General features: G+C 40.5%; 1 protein-coding gene and 1 long non-coding RNA gene across 4 annotated transcripts in view; one reads left to right on the top strand and one right to left on the bottom strand.

The window, feature by feature from the left end:
* Window positions 1-13,957, bottom strand: part of efl1 (elongation factor like GTPase 1) — a 72,082-nt gene that overhangs the window by 46,011 nt on the left and 12,114 nt on the right. For all 3 annotated transcript variants that reach the window (XM_086106215.1, XM_086106217.1, XM_086106216.1), the window contains exons 6-12: window positions 12,771-12,908; window positions 12,447-12,658; window positions 8,254-8,377; window positions 5,945-6,024; window positions 5,692-5,828; window positions 5,484-5,606; window positions 1,724-1,823 (exon numbers count right to left, since the gene is read on the bottom strand). In XM_086106215.1, the coding sequence (XP_085962341.1) occupies window positions 1,724-1,823; window positions 5,484-5,606; window positions 5,692-5,828; window positions 5,945-6,024; window positions 8,254-8,377; window positions 12,447-12,658; window positions 12,771-12,908 (914 nt within the window). The remainder of the gene's footprint in view (window positions 1-1,723; window positions 1,824-5,483; window positions 5,607-5,691; window positions 5,829-5,944; window positions 6,025-8,253; window positions 8,378-12,446; window positions 12,659-12,770; window positions 12,909-13,957) is intronic.
* Window positions 2,842-5,057, top strand: LOC147207112 (uncharacterized). Its single transcript, XR_015100378.1, has 2 exons — window positions 2,842-4,371; window positions 4,789-5,057. It is a non-coding gene; the product is annotated as an uncharacterized LOC147207112 (long non-coding RNA).

The raw sequence follows: 13,957 nt of genomic DNA, 5'->3' as shown, positions 1-13,957 counted from the left end.
CATTTGTTCTGTTTTTTTGAAGCACATTTTTTTCATGGCTGAAGTACACTTAGTACAGTACAAAATTATGGAAATAAATGTAACTAAACAAGTGAGCAGTCGCAGCCAGTAAAAAGAAAATAATCCTAACTTCCTCTCACAAATAAACTTGGTGGGCTGGGGGGAGGGACAAACACGGCCATTAAAAAAAAGAATTAAAATAAAAAAGTGGTATAATTAAGATGCGCTGAATGTAGTAAACCAAGCATTAAATAACTAATTTTCTAGAGTTTTTCTGGTGGTGGTTGGTGACCTTCTGCCAGTGGGACATGCCCAGAACACTTCACCAGGGAGGCGTCCAGGATGCATCCAAATCAGATGCCTGAGCCACCTCGTATGGCTGCTCTCAATGTGGAGTAGTGGCATGACTTTGAGTCCCTCCTGGATGACCGAGCTTCTCACCTCATCTCTAAGGGAGAGCCTGGACACCCTGCAGAAGAATCTCATTTCAGCCGCTTGTATCCGGGATCTTGTGCTTTCAGTCACGAACCACAGCTTGTGACCATAGGAAAGGGTAGGAATATAGATTGGCCGGTAAATCGAGCGCTTTGCCCTTTGGCTCAGCTCGTTCTTTACCACGACAGACCGATACAAAATCCGCATCGCAGCAGACGCTGCACTGATCCGCCTGTCGATCTCTCGCTCCCTCCTGCCCTCACTTGTGAACAAGACCCCAAGATACTTTAACTACCTATATTCTAAATGGCGCATAATCTTATCCGGAGTTAGCCCTCAAATCTGATTTACTGCCGGCAATGCAGACCAAACTCTGACATTGGTCATACAGGGACCAAACAGCCCATCTCAGGGGGTTTAGTACTCCATAATCCAGAAGCACTCTCCACAGACCTCCCCAATGAACACAGCCAAATGCCTTCTCCAAGTACCCAAAACACATGTACCTGATTGGCCGAAGTCCCATGAACCCTCAAAGACCCTGTTGAGAGTGTAGAGCCGTACCACTGCTCCACGGCCAGGGCAAAAACCACATTGGTCCTCCTGAATCTGAGATTTGACCTTCTGATGGACTTCCTCTCCAGCACCCATAGACATACCTTACCGGGGAGGCTGAGGAGTGTGATCCCCTGTACTTGGAACAAAACCTCCAGTCCTCATTCTTAAAAAGTGGGGCCACCGTCCCGTATAGCAATCCACAGACACCGTCCCTGATGTCTACATGATCTTGTAGAGGCATCTCAGCTAGGACAGCCCAACAACATTCAGAGCCTTCCAGCTCTCATCCACCTTCTTGGAGTTGCCGCAGAGGAGCTTTTCAACCACCATGGTAACCTCAACCCCGGGAAAAGGAGAGCCCACCTCAGAGTCTCCAGACTCTGCTTCCTCTTGAGAAGGCGTGTTGGTGGAATTTAGGAGCCCTTCAAAGTATTCTCCCACCGATTAGCAACATGCCGAATCAAGGACAGCAGCGCCTCATCCTCACTAAAAACAATTTTGAGGCTGCACTGCTTTCCCCTCCTGAGACGCTGGATGGTGGACCATAATTTTTCTCGAAGCAATCTAATAATCTTTTTTCTTTTTTTTCTTCTTTTTTTTTTTGAGTGGTGGTTGTGGGGTGGTAGAAATTTGGACGTTTAAAAAAAGCAACACATTTTTCCTTTCCACATTGCATTTAAATGGATAAAAATCATATGCAAATGTAACTTCACTTGCAATTCATACTTACCTTTGTTTGTTCTCAGGCAAGGCTTTTGTGTCCACAGCAAACATCTTGGATACAAAAACTATAACCGGAGCATTTTCATTGCTTGAGCACTGGAGAAATGCTGAAAAACACCCAAAGAAGCATAACAAATATAAAGAATTATACATACACAGGGTTGTACATCAACAGTGGCTTGGTGGCCGCTATGTGAGTGGGTCGGGGCACCTATAGTTCACTGATGCCACAAGTTTCAGAAATAAATGATGAAATCAACACATTTTTGTTTGTTTTTTAACATTTAATATTTTGAATACTTACCATTTACAGTGATCTTTTCCAGGACTTTTCAAGAACTTTTGTGGGGCGTTTCCCATCTGCTACAGTACACTAATACACTAATAATTTCCATCCTCATGCTTTGGAGAAGTGATATTTTCTACCATTTAACCAGATTGCTTCTATGTTACCAAATACCATACCAAATGGGCTCCATAAAAAGGCTCTCTCACAGGTGCAAATCAATTCTCATCGTTCACAGCAGAGCCATTCAAGAGGGGGATTTGTGTGCGAATGTCACAATACAGTAGTATCTTATCTTACTTGGATGTTGACATTTAAATGACTTTCATTGTGAAACGAATCAAGACAATGGAATACAGCTGACTGATGAATGAGTTGCTGATGAGTTTGAGAGAGGCCAAAGCCCATGCACATACGCAGGGTTTTAATTGAGCTGAATTCCTAATGAGGTTTTTCTCCTTTACATACTTTGTTTCTGCTGTCGAACAATGGATAAAGTATGAAATACAGTAAATATTCTCTAGTACGGACTCGTGTTTGAGCTGTCCAATTTGTCCTGATAACAGAAATTCCTCATTGGGGAAATGAGCATGGTACATGTCCTTTATGAACCTGCAAGTATGCTGACAAAATGCACGTGTAACAACACAATCAATAAAATGCAAAAATATACTGTCCAAAAACGGTTTATAGAACAAAAACTGCAATACAGGTGTATCCCAAAAAAATCACAACAGTAAAATACGTACAGTATTTTAATGTTTATTTTTTTCTGTCTTGGGAAAAAAAAATTGTATTTTGGATTTTTTTGTTGGACGCATTCTTTGGTTTATGTCAATGTTTGCCTGCGTGTCATACAGTTTTCTTGCTAGTTGCAAGTAACTGTCCCGTTGATCACCGATATCTGGTAATTCTTGTGCATACTGAAGGATTTTTGTTGGCATTTGCATTGCTTCCTTGCTGGATGGTGGCTTGTCATCAGGAGTTGAATCGATACCTTGTTTTTTAAAGTTTCGTAGATTTGCATCTTTCCGACTCCAAGTGTCTGCTGGATCTTTTTAACTTTGTGTCCAGCCTCGCTCAAACGGACGCATTTCACTCGCTCCGCTCCAGTCGTTACAGTTCTTCTACGTTTCGATGCGATGATCTACACGACGTAAGTGAATAAAGTTAAAATCTTTCGCAATTACAGTAAAACGCACGCCAATAAAAAGTCGCTTACACGTCTTCGTTTCGAATCTGATGAATGAAAACGGCGAAGCGAACACGTTTCTTCGGTCATGTCGAGTGGGTGCTGCTTTTAAGCTAGTGCCGCGTTCTCCAGGACGTAAGTGAATAAAGTTAAAATCATTCACAATTACAGTAAAACGCACGGCAATAAAAACTCATTTACACGTCGTTTAGAATCTGATGATCGAAAAACGCGAAGTGAAAACTTGTTTCAGCGTTGTCTTTTCTGTCGCATCGGGTGGGCGTTGCGTGTATTTAAGCTCCCGCGGCATTACACCTCCATCCGGGTTACGGGTAGTGGAATTTCCGCTTACGCAACTTCCGGTAACATGTAAGACGGAGTCAAAATGTTAATGCATAGGTTTTTATTCCGGGTGAAGGATATTCCTTTCCATAGAATTCCGGGGATGGGAATATTTACTGTATAGAGGAAAACATGGCAAAGAGTATCGATGACCAGTCGCTATCTTGAAGCAAACATCATGCTCGCTGCCAGTAACGTCTGACGTCCCCACCTCCAGCCCCAAACGGAACCTCCCGCTAGCCCTGATAAAACTTTCTAGAAACGCCACCGAGTAACACCCTGAGTGTGATGTTAAAAAAAAAATACAATATCTAGAAACGCCACTGAGTAACACCCTGAGTGTGATGTTAACTCATTTACACCCTTTGACGTATAAATACGTCAATTTGCCCATAGCCGTTCCCTCCCCATGACGTATTAATACGTCAATCACGTGTTTTCATGGGGGAGGGTGCAAGAGAGTCTGATGCAACTTCTCACCACAGGATTAGGCTTGACGGCAATGTTCACGCCGAGTTTCGAGTTCATCTGATGAAGATGAACTTGCTCCACGTCAGCGATCATCGCTTGGCAGAGCATTTTGTGCCTCCCGATGCCCCACATCGCCCACAAATCGTCTCCCCGGCGACTTCCAGCGATGACGGCATAGAGGCTGCATTGCTTCGCATGGCCGACGCCGGGCACACGTCAGCGATTCGTTGGAATCGTCTCGTAGACGACGGCGAAAACGATGAATTGGAGAGCGATTTGGATCTCGATCTGTCGGACGAATATGTGCCTTCGGACATAACGGAAAGCAGCTGAGAGTCCTCGCCAGAGCCGCTGGAACGAGGAGGTAACCGCCGACTAGCTTGCAAGTTCCCATTCAAAACCTCATCACTTCTTATGCCTCATCAGTCACTTTCATGTACCGCTACATTCCCCGCTATTCTATGAAGTTGCCAGTAACACTCATCATTTATGTACGGTTGATGCGTCTCGTAGATGTGGATGAAAATATGCGCTGACTTGCATGTCGCCATAGGTTTTCAAAAAACAAACAAAAAAAAGCTCTGCTAAAACCACTAGTGTTAAATTCATATTCCATTTCATTTCAAATTGGATGCTGAGCAACGTGAAATGAATGGTGGAAATAGCAGTGTGCGAGCATGTATGTGTGTGCGTGAGAGATGTTGAAATGTAAGTGGAAAGCAACAATAAAAAAATAGAAAAATAAAAGTGTGGTAATTGTACATACTTCAATAAATTACAGATTGTCCAACCAGAAGCCAAAAGATGACGACTCCTCGCTTTGGTGGTGGAAAGAAAGGTAAATAAAATGATTGTACCTCACTCTGCAGCAAGATATATTTGCAACTTTTTATGTTTCTATAATTTATAGGTCGTGCATCTGGACGTGGTGGGATGAATCGATGTGGTGACAAACTGGATGGAAGCCAAAAACCATCTTCTCCACAGCTGCACTTTTGTTCATAGTTCAATAGTTTTGTTGTGTGCAAATAAATTATTTTGCGACAAAAACATTATTTGTAATGTTCTTTTGTAGGAGGAACACATTATGGAGGTATTTGAGCTGTCACAAAAGCAAAAAATAGTGTCAAACTTGAAATAATGCTTGAAATGCATGCTTTTACAAAAAGCTCATTTTCTCTGGATTTCTGCAGAAATTTCCCATAAAACTTAGCAGTTTTCTAATGCTGATTGCCAACGAACGGAGAAAGCTAGAAACAAACTTTTTTTCTGCTGAAAGAAGAGAGTCTCACCTTTCTTTTGACAGGTTGCATGTATGTATAGCCATAGAACAGAAAATTGTGTGGGCCTTGCAAATCAGTCAAAATTCAGTAAAATGTGAGGGATTGAGGGGGTTGCTCCAGTGAAAAGGAGTGGTATTCAATGAGTTAAAAAAAAATACAATACAAAACCCCCGCAAGATGTTCCAATTCATACCATTTTTCAGTTCCTGCGTCCTCTCAGGCAAGGTGTCAAATTGACGCACACCAACACTCATCAACTTCTCCACCCTCTCTGCTGCTATGTGTAATGGACTCGGAAGCTTATTACAGACCATTGCTACAGCCAGTGTCAAAGAAAATCTCAACTAATATAATTTACAAGATGAACAACAATTAGATAAATTATTTGGTAAAAAGGATACATAGGACAGCCTGAGACACTGGTAACCACTGGCTGCATATAGCAGACAGGAGGACTTTAGGGTCAGAGTGACGAGAATCCCTGGCCATCACCTTGACGTCAAGAGATGCCAGCACCTTCTCAACCTTCTCCTTGTCTCTGTTAATGAAAAGACTGAAAGCTTGGCATGGATAATATAATCTGTACAACATGCAAATACAAAGTAAGTAAGGCCGGTTGATTTTCAGTATTTGCAACTATATTTTATGACTCACCTGCGAGTAACAACAGCATCATATAAACTCCAAATGTTATCCAGGACAAGGTGCACAAAGAGTGGCTTCTTGCCTTTAACCTGGAAAAACAAGGTGATCGAAAATACATAAGGGCAATCATTCCCAACCATTTTTTCTGCCACAGACCGGTTCATACGAGTGCATGTTTTTGGAGACCAGCAACCATTTCGCCGATGGGATGGGAGGTGCAGATGTATATTCCACTTCGGAATGTTATCGCAATGGTATGTTGCTGTTTCCCAATGTGGCACCTTCCTCCACAATAATGGTGTCCATAATTGCAGAGTAATGTTCATCTGGAAAAAGTTCAAAGTAAACCGTTTTCCTTGTCTCCTCCCGCCCGCCAATCATGTGCAGTGTGATTATAAAACACGTTGCAAAGATTCACTGAACATTTCCCAACATATTCCAACTGCCAGGACAGCTTTACTGGGACGAGGTCCGACAACAACAATGCAGGAAACTGTGCGTCTATGACATTTTCAACGTAAGCCTGTTTTAGTTATTTATTTTTTTAATTCTTAACTTTCCCAACTAAGGAATTCCATTGTGGCTCCTGCCTCAGTGTACATATATTAAAAAAATAATAAATAAATAAATAAAATCAGCATCTGTGTAGTAGTGTTTTAGCGCTCTTCTTCAGTGAACTTTCATTGTATTTTGACCACATATCGTGACCTCCATCCTGTTAATTTAGGCTACATTATTTAATCAAAATGTCAAATGACACTTTTGAGGAGAAATGGGACTTAGGCAAATTGCATACAGCATAGAATTTAAGACTCATATCATAATTCAAGACTTTTTCAACCATTTTTAAGAGGGATCCTGTTTTTGACGCCTGCGGCTATGAAATTCAGACTGTGGGATTTCGTGATATACTGTATGTTACAGGCGATTTGACTCCAAAAGATTCAAAGGAGCTGAAGAACTATGGAACACAGAGTAGAACTGCAGCCAGGATGAGGTTGAACCTGGAGTGGGTTTTGATGAGAAAAGTGGTGATCGGCCACCTTCACCCAAAAAGTTGTGATCAACTTCTCAGATGAAAGGTGTCGCCAGTTACAGGCCACATATTTTTCCTGCTATGTAATAATATGTAACAAAGTGTGGAATGCTATTTAACCAAAGAAAAAGGGTCAAGGATGGCTTATCTTTAAAGCAGAGACAGAAACATCAGGTTTGGACCCACCTATTTTAATTTTTCCACTGTAATAATACTTATCAGACCAGACATTTCCCATTCTAGTTAAATTGTAGTAGGATCTCATATCTGAATGAAAACAGATGACTACCAAAAAAAATAATAATAATTCCTATTTGTCCACACTTATGAACTTGTGATTTGGGGGCGGGGGGGATACAACAGTGCAGGGTGCTGTGAACTGTAAACGTTTGGATTACAATCTTTGTTTTGCTTAACCTGCTGGAATACTAAGGCTATCCCATGCCTTCATCACACACGTTTTAAAACGGTAATCTTTACGGTAATTATTTTTATGTAATTGTTCCTGGCTGCAAGATGCTTAGCACTGGCGCTTGTTCCAGTTGTAGTGTAGGAGTACTGGAAGTAGGGATGCAGAAAATGAAACCGGAATTGAACATGTGTGCGCATGCCGTGTGTGTTTGTTTAAGTGTGCGTGTTTGTGTGAGTATGCGTGTGAGTTTGTGCATTATTTTTATAGAAGCGGCTTCATAAAATTTTGGACATTGGATATTCAGCGTAATGAGCGGTGGGTGTTCCTTTAATCAGAATCAGAATCATCTTTATTGGCTAAGTATGTAGAACACACAAGGAATTTGTCTCCGATATAACACGCTGCATTAGTATCATCGTAAACAAGGACATGACAAATAGGTATGCACATAGGTAACTGTCTGAATTTCCACTGCAAGTGTTTTATACAGCCAGCTTAAGATAAGATATCCTTTATTTGTCCCACACTGGGGAAATTTACAGTCTTCAGCAGCAAAATTGGGGGGTAGAAAGAAGAAAAACAAAGTACTTGCATTCACAAAATAAATGTTTCAGTTTCAATGTACACAGTTCAATTAAGTGCAATAATTAGTGACACTTACAAATATTTACAATTGTTTTTCACGTAATTTTATTTTTATTCAGCAGCCTGACTTAATACCTTGGTCAATTTGAAACCAGCAAATGTTAGCCTATTTTTTACTTTAGTATTACTATGTTGTAAACCCATGGTTTAAGAATGAATATTTAATAACCATTTTTAAAATAAACTAAATCATATTAACTGAATGTTGTACCATCATGACATTACCTGAGCTCCCTTCATGATCTTCTTAGCTTTCGCATTAAGGTAGAAATCCCCCCAAAGGGTTTTGAGAAGCACCTCTGGATTAATGCCCATCCTCTCACTGTACATGAGGGCAAAATGTTGGATGCTGCAAAAATACAAAGAAAGATTTGGAAGTCCCACGTTAAAAGAGCCCTGACCAAAATGCATGGCAACAATATGTATTTGACTAGGGTCACCAACCTTCAGAACACAAAAGTTTACTGAGAGCAGACTACTATGTCTATAATTTCACCTTTGAATAACGATAGCATGTGGGACTGCATATTTTGCTTAAACAGGAACGACTTCTCACAATCATTATCACTGAACATTTCTTGGGAAATATTTACAGTATTTAATTGTCAGTTTGATGAATTTTGACGTCCTTCATCTAGTCTGAACAAATGACATTTTTAGGCTAGAGGTTTATTTATTTACATCCCACAGTAGCAAGGTGTGACTTGAGATCAGGGCTACAGACTAACTATTTTTTTGACTAGGAGCATAGTGGCTCCTAATCTGAAATGTTAGGACCGCAAGTAGAAAATGTCGGGACGCACATATTAAGTTGACTTGAAAAGTAAATACTTACTCCCACCAATTTTTACTACATTACTGATAAATTGACTGATGTGTGTTGTGCAGCAGAATTTAGTCAGGAACAAAAAACATTCAAGAATATTATTTTAAAATAATAATAATAAAACAGCTAGTTTACTGGTCGCACAGGTCAAGCACATGAAAAATGTACATGCAATGTCTCACATTTTAGGAGCAAAATGCCAGAATTTGGGACAGTCAGGATCCCTGGACATAAATCATTCTGTACTGTTTTAAAAAAAAAAAAATCTATAAAAGTTTCTAAATGTAATTTATGTATAGAGAGTATATGTGTATACACTATAAAGTGCATGTCATTTATAATTTATATATATACTGTGTGTGTGTGTATATATATATATATATATATATATATACTGTATATAGTGCCGTGAAATAGTATTCCTGATTTCTGTGTTCTTTGGCCTATTTATCACATACAAAGGTTTGTATTTCCTTGGGTTGTCTCCATATGATATTAAAATTGGTTTGATGAATTGAAATCTTCGTGTGTGATAAATATGCAAACAACACAGAAATCAGGAAGGGGGCTTTTTCACGGCACTGTCTATTTTTTTACTTAAATAAAATTTAATTTTAAACAAAAATTGAATATGTCTCGACTTAAAAAACAGCCTCTCAGACCCCATTTATATTCATCAGTTGAGGACTACCTGGACGACCCAAACTCCAACTGTCAACACAAATGTACATTAGGTACCGCATTTTCCGCACTAAAAGGCGCACTGGATAATGAGGCGCACCTTCAATGAATGGTCTATTTTTTTTTTAACTTTTTTTCATATGTAGCACGCACTGGATTATAAAACACAATCTACAATGCATCCACTAGATGGAGCTACACTCCTTCCTTTCGACTCGAGAGGCGTTCATGACCGCATCCGAAAAAATGTAAATTAACGATTACAGTACTTCAATGAAACTACGAAAATTGAAAATAATGCATAAAAACAGAAAATCAAGCGAGGAAATCACAAAACAAATTCTATAGCCCCCCCCCCCCTTGGCATTTCCTTGAGCCAACAGAACGATCAGATGTTAGTTAAATGTTGGAGACTGGACTGTCTCAGAAGTTTTTGTTATTTATTCCTTTGTTGTGCATTCACAAACGGGGAAATCACAAAATAAGTTCTGTAAGGGGGCTACAGAATTTATTTTGTGATTTCCTCGCTTGATTTTCTGTTTTGATGCATTATTTTCAATTTTCATAGTATCATTGAAGGAATAGTTAATTTACATTTTTCGAAGGCGGTCATGAACGCCTCTCGAGTCGAACGGAAGAAGAGAAGGCACGGAGACGGACAAAGACGTAACTGTATTTGTTGAGACTGTGAAAACCATTAATAAAGTGTGCTTTTAAAAAAAAAAAACACCACCACGGCTCTCTTTTTCAGAGATGCAACAAAAACGTATTTAATAAAGCAGCGACACAGTTCACTGAACCAACAGCAAGTTATAACATTGTAAGCATGTCTCAAGCAAGGAGCCATATTACCGTAATGACCATACACAAGGCGCACCGGATTTAAGGCGCGCGGTGAGCTTTTAAGAAAATGGAAGACTTTTTGGTGCGCCCTATAGTGCGGAAAATACGGTACTCAATATTTGTAGACAGCACATGTACGTTGCAGCATTAAAGCTGCCGCATCTTGATTTTTGTGCTTGGTGCAACAATTTGGTTGCTGAAAGTAGATTAAACTTGACGCCGCTGGAACCAGGTCTAAGTATTAGTGCAGGGAGTGTAACGTGATTTCTGGTGAACGTGATCGAGGTGCAGGCAGGCAAATGGATTCTGCCAATGAGAAGCTCATCTCAGGCCAGTCCATCAAAATATGCCTTGAAGTGAATGTGGTCCGTGGTATAAAAAAGGTTGGGCACCAGACTGCTGCCCTGAGACAAGTCTCATGCTGCAAGTCAAGGGTTGGCAATTAATTTTTCAAAGGGGCCAGGCAATAAATTTAATTGTCAAGGGCGAACATGCAAACTCAATTGTGCCATTTATGAATTTAATGTGTTGTCATAAAACCATAAATTGTATGGTTTTAAAAAGCTGCCACTTGTGTTTTAAAATAACGTACTTTGAAAAAAAAAGCCTAAATGTCTTCCCAAAGTCTTAAATGTTTCAGAAGTGTTTGTTTTTAAAGATTTAATAAAGCATGCTTTTTATTCAACACTTTCCCCCCCAAACACATTTAGATGCTGCAATGGATCACAATAACAAAGAAGGGTACATATTAGGAATAAAACCTCTACCTCATCGTTATGAAAAGTTTGGCCCTTCAGCTACTGTATTTTGATGATGGCCACAATGGTGGTACTTGTAAAACGACATTATTTATTTTTTGGGTGGTGGGTGGGTGATACTTTCTGTTAACAGCTTGAGAACCACTGCGTTATTTGAATGAGTGATATAGTACAGTGATACAGTATCAGAGTGATAGTTTTTTTAAAAATACATGCTACATTACTATTACAGACATACTTTGTGATACTTTGGCAATTTAATGTCTGTGTACAGGTAATTATAAACTCTTACATTCGCCACATGCAATTTTATTATACAGTTTACAACACTGACATTATGTCATGATTACTGCATTAATACATGGAGTACAACTGTCATATGCCATACAGCATCTACTATTACCACAAAGATGTCAATCAGCATGCATTGAGAGGGTTTACTGTATGTTATGAACATCGTGCCAGAGTTTATATGTGTAAATATTTGAAGGCAACAAATTAAACTGGGTAGAAAATGCATACCTGTGGTCTTCAGTATTTTTGTTGTTTAGGAAAATTGTCCCTCAGCACCCTGGCCGACATGGGATGGCGGGATTCAAAGTTGTTTTGCACGACTCGCAGCCAACGACATTTAGTTCAGAAACCAACAAACTAGTTGTGCGTTCTTCTATTCTGCGTTCCAGCCAAGGTGCTAGGTTGCTAACCCTCGCTACTAACCACCACCAGCATATGTACACATTGTGTCAGCGGTGTCTTTTTTGTTGTTGTTTTCTTAAACTTTAATTGGCAATGTTGTACGAATACTGTAACCAGTAATATGTGTAACTAGCCGCAAAGAAAACTGGGATTATTTACAAACAGGCATTTGTACTTTGTATCAATCACTTGATATGAGTTTTGGCGGATGAATTGGCCCTTCGCCACAGTGCCGAATATTGGAAATCATTACCATGCCATGACACATTTCAAATCGTCATTGGCGATGTGACGAATGGGGAGCCCGGACACTGCTGGCGGCACACAGTGTGGCCTATTAAGCACTGGCGTAAACCCTGCAGTCCAATACCAATCCAGTCATTTCGGCCTGCATCGGACTCAATAATGATCCAGTGGATCGGAGCATCCCTAATCATAATGTGTGGTATACTGACGATAGATGTTGAGATGACAATTTATTTCTTTATTACCATGGAGCTGCCTCTTGATTTTTGCGCAGGATAAATAAAAAATTGGAGGTACTGCAATCGCACACCCAAATATACAAAATATATAATCTACAAAAGGATTTCTTGAAAATAAATCATCCTCACCTGAAGCCCCATCCGTCAAGGGCACTGGCAAAGACCACATTTCCCTGGTCAGGAGAGAAGTAGAGATGAGAGTCATCAACCTCCTCGAGGCCTGCACTCCAATCATACACTTGCTCTCCATGCTGTGTCTCACTCCCTTGGTCCTCTTTTACTTTCTCTGCTTGCTCCTCCATCACGCTGGATGTGAACAAGGTTCCTGTGACCGCATTCACCTAAAACAAACAAACACACAAACAAAAAACAGCATAATGGGATCACAGCCATGAAGCAAACATAATTCGAAAGGCTACAAAGGTGTGTGTGAGACAATTGCTTGATCTTCACCTGTTCCATGATCTTTTGCAAGTGGGCATAAGCTTCCTGAGGGGTAAACTTCAGCTCCATGATAAGTCGGTCTATTTTATTAATAACCAGAACTGGCCTGATGTTCTCCAACCAAGCCTGCCGCAGCACGACCTGCGTCTATTATGACAAGGACAGATGAAACAAATACATTTTTAGAACAAGAAAAGTAACAAACACAAGCAATATATAAACCTGTATGTTCCCTCAAAAGTATGACATTTCATATATTTTCATTTTTAAAAACCTTCAGTTTTTTGCTGCTATTGTTCATTACACAAGTTTTGAAATGGCGCCCGAGTAGGCAGCCTTCGGCAAGTGCTCTTCAAGTGCCTTGCTTTTTTGTTCTTTTGTTTTGTCACATGTTGTTCGTTGTTTCATCGTGTGGACCTGTTATGGACTGTTTTCAGCATTCTTTGGCCACGACATTCGTCAAAGGTGAAGTATCTATGCTTGGTGGTTGCGCCTTCTCGGCTGCACGCCTGTACCAGCAGATTTTGATTGGGAGGAATGTCGGTGCCATTGACTGTCGGTGCTGGACAGACCTGGGGCTATATATATATATACATATAGATAGATATAAAGGGCTGATAAATCAGTAATCGCCATTTTTTTAGGCCAAAAATAGTCATCGGCCTCAAAAAGTCCAGATCGGTTGGGCCCTAACGTCATGTACTACTGGTCAGTCCCCGCTTGTGTTATTTTCCTAAATTTTAAGTGTTGAAAAAGGCTTGTTGTTTTTGCTGTTGCAGAGTCATTGGCTAAAGAGAAATTGCATTTTTTATTCTCTTGAACAGATTCGGATTTGCGGGCGGCCCGGTAGTCCAGTGGTTAGCACGTCGGCTTCACAGTGCAGAGGTACCGGGTTCGATTCCAGCTCCGGCCTCCCTGTGTGGAGTTTGCATGTTCTCCCCGGGCCTGCGTGGGTTTTCTCCGGGTGCTCCGGTTTCCTCCCACATTCCAAAAACATGCATGGCAGGCTGATTGGATGCTCTAAATTGTCCCTAGGTGTGAGTGTGGGCGTGGATGGTTGTTCGTCTCTGTGTGCCCTGCGATTGGCTGGCAACTGATTCGGGGTGTTTCCGCCCAACGGCAGTGTAAATACAAAGTCAATACGTGTAAGGAACACTTCAAGATATTGCTGTGGGCTACATCTATTAATAAAGCCT

Source organism: Hippocampus guttulatus, chromosome 3 (genome assembly GCF_054856545.1).
Source record: "Hippocampus guttulatus isolate MCC_2025c chromosome 3, RoL_Hgut_1.0, whole genome shotgun sequence".
Classification (NCBI taxonomy): Eukaryota; Metazoa; Chordata; class Actinopteri; order Syngnathiformes; family Syngnathidae; genus Hippocampus; species Hippocampus guttulatus.
This window is presented reverse-complemented; position numbering and strand designations above follow the sequence as displayed.